General features: G+C 39.6%; 1 protein-coding gene across 2 annotated transcripts in view; it reads right to left on the bottom strand.

Annotated features, from left to right (window-relative positions):
- Nucleotides 1-2,992: 2,992 nt before the first annotated feature.
- gria4b (glutamate receptor, ionotropic, AMPA 4b) overlaps nt 2,993-9,585 on the bottom strand; it is a 172,371-nt gene continuing 165,778 nt past the window's right edge. For both annotated transcript variants that reach the window (XM_084729992.1, XM_084729993.1), the window contains exons 15-16: nt 9,116-9,253; nt 2,993-4,608 (exon numbers count right to left, since the gene is read on the bottom strand). In XM_084729992.1, coding sequence (XP_084586118.1) covers nt 4,444-4,608; nt 9,116-9,253 — 303 coding nt within the window. In that variant the 3' untranslated portion in view covers nt 2,993-4,443. The remainder of the gene's footprint in view (nt 4,609-9,115; nt 9,254-9,585) is intronic.

Raw genomic sequence — 9,585 nt, 5'->3', positions numbered from 1 at the left:
GTAATTTGTATAGTAATTTACTGCCACCCCTGCTTGTCTGAGTCTTAACCACTAGAGGGCAGTGCAGGCCAGCAGCAGATCAAAGGTTCCCATTGTTGAGACTGAATGCAGTAAATCAGAATTTATCCTTTTTTTTTGTTTTTCTTTTAAATATATTTCTTTTAAGCTGTAAGGCTTTTATTGGCAGTGGTGGAAGAAGTAACAGTACCACAATATAAAAAATATATAAGTATAGAAACATTACAAATAAAAGTGTTGCATTCAGAATCCTACTTAAGTAAAAGTACCAAAGCATTAGTATCAAAATATACTTTAAATACCAAAAGAATTTCATGTGACAGGCATTAATTTTCTCTTGTAGCTGCTCAAAGTGGAGCCATTTTTAACTGTCTAATCCACAGTTTGGTAGTTCAGTAAGGGATAATAAGGGATGGGTCTGTGTTCCCTCCTGAATTTCTGGAGAGATAGGAAAGGTCGTGGGAAAGTCCTGAGTAGCTTTGACATGTTGGATGAATCACATGTGCCAATAACTTATGATGTCACCTTAGCAGGGAAACAGATTTGAGCTTTTTCCTTCAGTCTTTCAGGTATCAAGCTGTCCTGCTGAGCCACTTGTCTGGTCAGATATTATGTGCTCATTGTTGATCTACTCACATTAATATTTTACTTTTACTATTATATATAGTTTCAGCTAGTATGTGACATCATTGCCTAATTAAGATCAATGACCGTGTAACACCAGTCTGTACGGTACATCTTTAATTGCTTTTGAGTGTCTCACAGTAGTCCAAATGACAGGATCAGTTTGACTTAAGGAACTGTTTCTTTTCCGCTGACAGATCTGCCTAATCTCACTGAGCTGTACCTGACACTGCGGAAAACTGTCAGATCACGGCTGTTTCTGAACCCTCAAACTCTTGACGCCGTTTGTGGGGAAAGTCAAGTTCAGGTTTGCTGATGCTTTTCTTTACATTTTTGGGGAGAAAATATGACAAGCTGGGTTTGAGCTGTGCACACAAGCTCGTGAGGCGCCCACACGAGCAGCAGGACTACTCCTGAAGCATGAAATTTAGTGTCACGGTGTTGTATTTATTGTTCACGTCACTGAGGAACGTACATAAAAACAGTCTCACCTAAGGCATCACATCAGAACATTATCTCGCCGAGCTATTCCTGAAACTTTGAGTTTATTTGATTGATCCAACATTTGCTGAGGAGACAACATAAGACACATTTGAGTTTGAAGTAATCCAAAAGTATTCAGATTATATTAAATTTTTGTAATGCAATGGATTATGTTACTGTTCATAAAACACTGCCATGTAATTTGTAATCAGTAACATTTCAAAGTAATCTGACCCAACCCTGAGAAGTTTCCCAACAGTTAGTTGACATATTTTGCGAGCAGGGAATGAACACAAACATCAAGCATGCTTCTCTTTTACCTCTGCATTAAATAACAACACAGCACAGTGCAATTTGAAATTTGTTTTTACTTAAAAAAGATCAAAATAAAGATGTACAATTGAACCAAAATAAGACGCCATACTACACTTCAGCTCTAAAGACGGATGGCAGGACAAAAAGATGACCTGAAACATCTCAGCTGGTTCCTCCGTCCAGCCGCAGCGTGTGTGTTTGAGGAAAACGGACCAGATGAGACCCGGGAACAAACGAAAACATTTAGAACCGACGGCGGCAGCACCGTCGGCCGGTTGTCGCTGAAGATGCGGCGCCTCGTGCGTCCTATTGCAGATTGTCCCTCCGTTTTGTCCAAAAAAAAAAAAAGAGACGAGGACACTTCAGTCAGTGAGAACTGGAGCGAATACATTTTCTGCTACAGTGTGTCCAGCCTCGCTGCAGGATCCACAGTGTTTGAATAAGGACGGGCTCTATAATCATTGTTCAACATACAAACAACGGCTTCATCAGCTCGGCTTCTTACTGGAAATAGACACTTCAAATAACATATAGTGAGAGAAATGACTTTTTTTTTTTTTTTTTTAATCAATTTCGCATCCTCGTTTTGGACTCTCCACACACAGAATGGTCTAAAAGATCTACCCAGGTAGTACTCAACATTTAAAACCAGGAGACGGACGGCTTCTTTTTAATCTCTCAGTACAAAAAATAGATCAAAGAATGAAAAAAATAGTTATATTCTGACTGCAGAAACTTGATTTATAAAGCTCTACTCATGAGCGACTGTCTGGGTCTACGTCTGCACAGTGAGGGGTGTGGCTTAAGGATTGGGGGTGGAGCTACTTTAACATTCATCGTTGAATATATTAATGAATTTGTTACAGGTATCAGAATATTTGGGCAGTTGATACCCCTTCACATTTAAGAGTTTAGCTTGAATGTTCATATATAATACAGATTCACCACATTAAAGGGACAGTTCACCCCAAAATTAAAAATATATATTTTTTCCCCTGGCCTGTAGTGCTGTTTATCTATTTAGATATTTTGTTGTCAGTTGCAGAGTTTTGGAGATATCAGCCATAAAATTCAAAACCAATTTCTCCAGAAATCATGACCTGGTTACTCAACATAATCCACAGACCGTGTAGGAACTTCTTCTTTTCTATTACAAACGGGGCTGGAGAGTAACAGATTATATGTAACAGATTACATGAAATGGGATTACACAATTAGGATGCAAAAAATGGTAACTGTATTCCCCTCCAACAACATGACAGTGCAGTGACAGTTATGCCTTCAGCTGTGAAAATGCTGCCCAAGAACAATCCAAGCAACCGCTAACGTTAGCTACACTGACCAACCGCTAATGTTAGCTAAACAGACCATTTGCTAATGTTAGCTAGACAGACCAACTGCTAATGTTAGCTAGACAGACCAACTGCTAACGTGAGCTACACAGACCAATCTCTAACATCAGTTACAGAGACCAACCGCTAATGTTAGCTACACAGATTGACCCCTAACAGTAGCTACACACATTCGTTAGCTAACGGGTTCATACTACTACTACTGAAAAATATTGTGGGACCGTCAGATGTGATGTTGCTGACTGATGGGGTGAACACACTTCTGTGTGTTTACTTGAAGTTTAAGTGTAAATAGTTTCTTAAAAAGGTACATTTAAATTAGCATAATTAGCATTGTTAATCCAAACTTGCATTCACACCTAACAAATGAAGGAATATCTGAACAAACAATTAATAAACCTACAACGAACAAAACCTCATATTAGGCTAAACAATTTCACCATGTTTGGTACTGACGTAATTCAAAAGTAACTAAAAGTAACTTTAATACTGCAATACTTGGATTAGTATACTGATTACTTTTTTTAAACAGATAATTGGTGACTGTATTGGAATACGTTTTTTAAAGTAACCCTACCAAACCCTGATTGGAAAGAAAGGAAGAAGTTCTGGTAGATTTTTGAGAAACTGGGTCATAATTTCTGGAAGGAGGCATTGTTGTTGAGTTTTTAAAATGCCTTTTTTTCAAGCCGAGTGCCATTTAGCTTAGAAAAGGCAGACATCTCTATGGTTGATATCTCCAAAACTCAGCAACTCACACCAAACCTATCGACATGTATAAACAGCTTTACAGGTAAGAGGAAAAATATGTATTTTTGCTTTTGGGTTAAACTGTCCCTTTAACAAATTTAACACAGCCTTCCTCCTTCAAGTGGCATCATCTTTTTCATTATTGCGATGAATAAAATCTTTAAAGATGATTTACAAAAAAAGATCTGTCTGTCCACTACAGTATCTGCTATGTACATCTGTTTAAAAAGCAAGCATGTTGTCCCTATGTACAGCTAAATTCTCCTTTTTGTTTTTCACGGAATATACATATTTACTTATTTTCACAGTTTCCTATGTTTGTTCATATATTCAATATCAATAAATTTCATTTTCGTTATTATGAGTACAAATATTTGTCGTCATATCTTCGTGGCACTGAGCTACAACCCTCCCAGTGTCCCTTGTTGATATCTGGTGAGATTGTTGTCTCTTGAACGCAGCTCAAACACTGTTCAGCTTCAAAAACAATCTTGATTGTGGTTCAGTTTTTTTTCCAATCCAAAAAAAAAAGAATGCACAGTTTTGAGTTTCAAGTTTACAGTTTTCTGGTCTTCATCTTTATCATATATCATCATGATATTATTCGTTTTCCTCCCATCTGTTCCTCTTCCATCACTGGCGTGGTAAAGGTGGATTCCCAGATTGTTCTGCCTCTGGTTTCCACAGATTTCGGAGAGAAATCACCGAGCCACAACACGTCCTGACCTCTCACAGTGGGATGTGTTGTCCCGTCTCGCCCACCGGAGGTCACCCGTCGGGTCGTGGGAATCGTCCTGTTTGTTTGTGGTGAGTTTCTGGTTGTTTCGTGGGCGGTTTGTGTGTGGTTATTGTTTTTTTTTTCTTGTTATTTGGAATAAGGCACTTGAGAGGTTTTTGGTTTTCACGGGAGCTCAGAGGAGACCAGGGCGAGGCCGGAGCTCTGGCGGAGGGGAGGCCCGGTGTGGACGGCCTTGGGACAGTCGGGCGTCAGCACCCGTCCGTTCTCCCCGACGCTGCCTGTGATGGACAGACGGGCCTTGTTCCTCATGGCTTCTGTAAATGTCAGCTGAGGAGACAAATAAAGAGATAAAGAGGTTTGTGCACGGAGCAGGTGGAAATGAGAAACATTGAATAGTTGCAGATTGGAGTTTTAGGACGTGTTCAAGCCAAACTTATTTAGAAATTATCCTTAATCAACACCCAAAATATTAATTGACCCCAAAACCTTGACTTCATCTACTTTATTTATGTGGAAATTTTAAGTTTAATGTCAAGAGTTACATTTAATACAATGTTTATGTGAATAAATTAAATACCTTAAGTCTCATTTGATCAACTTAATGCAAACTTGTGTGTGACGGACATGGCGTCTTTATGTGATCTACTAAATAAAGTTTCCCTGATGTCAGAATAAAATCACAAGAGTTCTACCTCAGTGATGCCAGGCTTGGGGAATAACAGATTACATGTATTCACATGGATTGTGTAATCAGGTAACTGTAAAACAGTTAACTGTATTCCATTACAGTTACAGATACAAAAGATTTAATCGGGTTACAGTTACATTTAGTAAAAATGGAGGTTATCTGTAGGATTACAGTTTTAAAATAAAGAATGATATACTGTCACGCACAGTGCACACAGCTGCCAATTCATTATTATGGTGTCTACTGAAAAAATGCTTCACTGGGTGGAAATTTGAACATTTTTGTCTTTAAATTAGTCAATCAATCAATCAATAAATTGAGCACAACAAAGGAAGGAACAGCTGGACAAACTAATAAACCTAACAACAGACATTAAACACTTACAGCTGCAATAATTAATCTATTATTAATTGACTATTACATTAATCTGCATCTATTTTTATTATCAATTAATAGTTTTCAGTAATTTTTTCAGAAAAAAAAGTCAAAATTCTATGATTTCGGCCTAAAAAATGTGAGTATTTTCTGGCTTCTTTACTCTTCTCTGACAGTAAACAGAGATGCAGTTGTTCTGATTGATATTACAATAAGTGATATTATTTGTGATATAAAAGGAAAGGATAATCTTTCCATCATTATTCTCATTTTCATAGAAATAAACTAAAATGACTATGGTGTGTTATTTTATTCAGGGATCTGTACTAAACAAAGATGTTCTCTGAAGTCGAGAGAATGATTTCACCTTTAAAAGATATTGCGCATCCAGTGATTTGAAAATTACAGCAGACCATAATGCAGTTTCAATAAAATTAATTCTTCAGCCCTAGAAAATAATGTGTATATATAAACATCCATGGAGCACCTCAAACAAATGCATGTTGAGTCCAGGAAGCACCCCTACCCAAACATTTTTTGCCTATTAAAACGTGCATTGGGTGTAAACAAAATGTACCAAATTTAAGATGTTCAGTTGCCATGGCGATTCATCTCACCCAGTGACATTAATTCTGTCTCCAAGAAACTAAAGCTCCAATCTGCTTCAACATTATGAGTAAAAACAACAACCTCACAAAACAGTACAGGTGTACATTTAAATATATATATATATGTAGAGTAGCAGAAAACACCTTTGATAGCCATTCAGTACAGTATGAAGCCAGCCCCAGACTACATGTAAATCCATTAGCGACAGAGTTATTACACAGTGAGTGATAGTAGCAGGCAGTGGGACAGGGAAGCTGACTAAGCAACAGTGAAGCTAATGAAGAGTTTGAGCTGAAGTGCTGATGGGGGACACATAACCACGTTGGACAGATATACACCGAGCGTGAAAACATATCTGAAAGTCTAATGGTCGAGGACCTGGGGGAAATATCCGCAGGAAACAGCTCACATCAATAACCCCAGCTCAGCTCCAGGGACCCTTCACTCAACGTTGACTTTAGCCTCACAATGTACAGTGTTTAAATATGGCTTTATTATACAGTGCTGCCTGTGTGCTCAGGGCTCAGCTTTCTCATTAAACCTGTCCTGTGGCTGGACACTGATGCTCTATTGTAACTGACAGACTTGAGACGTTAAAATCCCTGAGATACAGCTGCTCAGGTTTGATTGTGTGTGAGTGTGTTTACTCCCTCATGGTGGTTCACTATGATAAAAAAAAAAAAGAAAGAAAGAAAAAAAAACCCTCTGAGGGGTCAGGGTAGACATTAGATGGACGAATGTTCTGCAGTTTGATGAAATGTCCTCACAGGTGTAGACGTGTGTACAAATAAGACGTTGGTCCTCATTTAACACGCCTCTCCTGCCTGTTAACGTGCTGTGAGTGCAGAGGAAGAGCACAACAGCTGCAGGTCTGAACACAAACACTCAAATTCTGTCAAATTCAAGAGCAGCGATTTGACTGAAATGTCTTCTAAAACTGTCTCTATGCCAATAAAAGCACCTAATCCTACTTAAAGGGATAGTTCAGATTATTTAAAGTGAGGCCGTATGATGCACCTATCCGTAATCAGTGTGTTCCCTACAGTAGATGGTGGTCAACACTGCGGCTGCACGATATGGTAAAAAAAAGTAATACTGCAATTTTTTTTAATTTCTTTTTTTCAATTGCGATTGCAATATGCGACACAGTTAGTGGAAATGATGATTATTGCATCACAATTTCTCACAGAAAAAAAAGAAATATTTAAAATCTTGATAATGCAACAATTGTTGGGGTCTTTTTTCCCATTTTTACTGATGCATCTTTGCTGCTGTAACACTGAAACTTTCCCAGTTATGGGACAAATAAAGGAATCTATTGTCTTATGTCTGGAGAACAAGATTTGTAGGCCAGGGTATCTCTGCAGCACTACAGTACTTCATTATGATACTGTATGTGCTACAGGAGTACTTGTGTAGAAAGCTAAGCAATGGACTGCTGTGGACAGGGTCAGCAGCAAAACAGGTTTTAGACACCTAAAAAAAAATCAGCTGCACTTGATTTTACAGTGACACAACAAGCTAAACTCTATCAAATTAGACAAAACTCGAACTATGTTCCTTATTAGACTGTAAACTGTAATTTGACACCATACACCAAAAATAAACTATACTTGGATAGTAGTATACTAAATTATACTTGAATTAGCAATTCTATACTTCTTAAACTTTTATACTGTAGCTGTCCAAGTGTTTTTTTCTTATCCTTGCACCCACTCATATGGACCAGGTGCTTCTGAGTCAGGTATGATAATGTACAGTGAGCAGGTCAGTATTGTGAAACAAACCCCAGAAGGGTGATGCAGGTCTTGAATCATCCTGAGGGGTTTTTATTTCACAAGATGGCGTCATTACATAACGCAGATATCGCTCTCTCTTGCTCAACCAAACTCCATTTGGAAAAACAGTAATTTTACCTCTCAGAACACAGGAGCTGCTGCTCTACTGCCACTTCAATCTGTTAGTTTGTGTGAATTCAGTTTGGATGCACTAAAGTCACAAAGTTACACAAAGACACCAACCGATCGAGACAGCAGTAGAGCAGCAATGTCTGTATTCTGTGAAGTAAAATGACTGATTTTGCCAATGGAGTTTGGTTCAGCAAGAAATAGTGATATTTGGTGTATATAAGAGTGGTTTCTTGTTAGAAAAGTCTGATGGCAAGGTAAAAGAAGTGAAAATGTTCTAAATACAGTGCACACTTCAGTTGAATTTTTTTTTTAAATGGGCCTTTTTCTTGCTGTTGACTCTGTCCACAGTTTCTATGATGGTGGACTTACTCCTCTCTTTTTCTCCAAACTGTCGGTGTGCTGACCGTCATTTACAGTAAGTAATCTACTGACTATGGATGTGTATCTCATATAACCCTGGTTCAAATAATTAAAACTATCCTTTCAATTTGCGTAAACCTGCATTTTTATTTTCACATTTTATCCTCATGAACTCAAAAACATGACATCCTAATCAGATAGCAGATTTTGATAAGTATTATCACTGCATGAATCATATATTCTCAACATGATTGAATTCCTTTGAATACCAGATATGATTATTATCTCCTCACTGAGTTCAGAGTGAGTGAAACATTTTTGATTTGGGGTCACACGGTGTGCTCGCTTGATAAATGAGGGCCAACGTCTGCAGCCACACAAGCTGCGAAGCAGTAGAGGCAGGCGACGTCATGTCTGAGGATGACTCATCGCTTCCTGTCACATTGAGAAAAAAGCTCGAACGCAGACCAGGACGTCACATGACCACAGTGAGCAGAGAGGACAGAGGAGTGGGAAGCATTTGGCCACTGGTCACGACAGTCACTCAGCATGGCGCAGAAGGAGAAGAAGAAGAAACTAGCACAGGGACATGAGGAGGGTTCACTTACAGTCTCTGTGCATGGAGCTACTGAGGGGGGCGGGGCAAAGGCTTGGGCGGACCTTCTACGAAAACCCCCAACTACATCTTATCAGCTTCCCCGTCGCTGCCGTACCCAGTGAAACCCTCGCTAAACTCGGCTAAGTTGGGGATGCTGGCGCTCGGCTGCGGGCTCTGGGTCTGGCTAGGTTCGGGGCTATGGTGGGGGCTGCTTGTCTGGCAGGGGTAGCAGTGGTGGTGGGGGCGGTGTTGGTAATGGGGGTGTTGGGAATGGGATTGGGACTGGGCCTCCACCTTCATTCTCTTGGCCTCGTTGCGCGACTTGTAGCAGAATTCGATGAGGGCCACCAGCATGGCGAGGCCCAGGCCCCCGACGAGGATGTAGAAGACCCCCGCCACGTTGCTCAGACTGAGGGCCTGGGACGACTTGTCCTGTGGGCGGCGGGGAGAGGAACAGAAACACAGACGTCAGCGCTGGTTTTAGCAGAGTGGACACAAACATTTATGCACAAATTAAAACAATATTGAAAAATCTCACATCTCACACACAAACACACACGACTGATCACACTCACGTCACTTATTGATCTCTCCTCTGCCTCTATCCTCTTAATCTATGACTGCACAGCTGTATGTAGCCATGCTGACAAATTATCAGCCTAACTTGCATTAAAGGGTCAGTTCAAGCAAGTTACAAAAAGGCATATTTCTTCATTTACTTCATTTACTGTCGCCGTGTTGTTAGACATGCAGATAGTTTTGCT

Source organism: Lutjanus erythropterus, chromosome 11 (genome assembly GCF_056507025.1).
Source record: "Lutjanus erythropterus isolate fLutEry1 chromosome 11, fLutEry1.hap2, whole genome shotgun sequence".
Taxonomy (NCBI): Eukaryota; Metazoa; Chordata; class Actinopteri; order Lutjaniformes; family Lutjanidae; genus Lutjanus; species Lutjanus erythropterus.
This window is presented reverse-complemented; position numbering and strand designations above follow the sequence as displayed.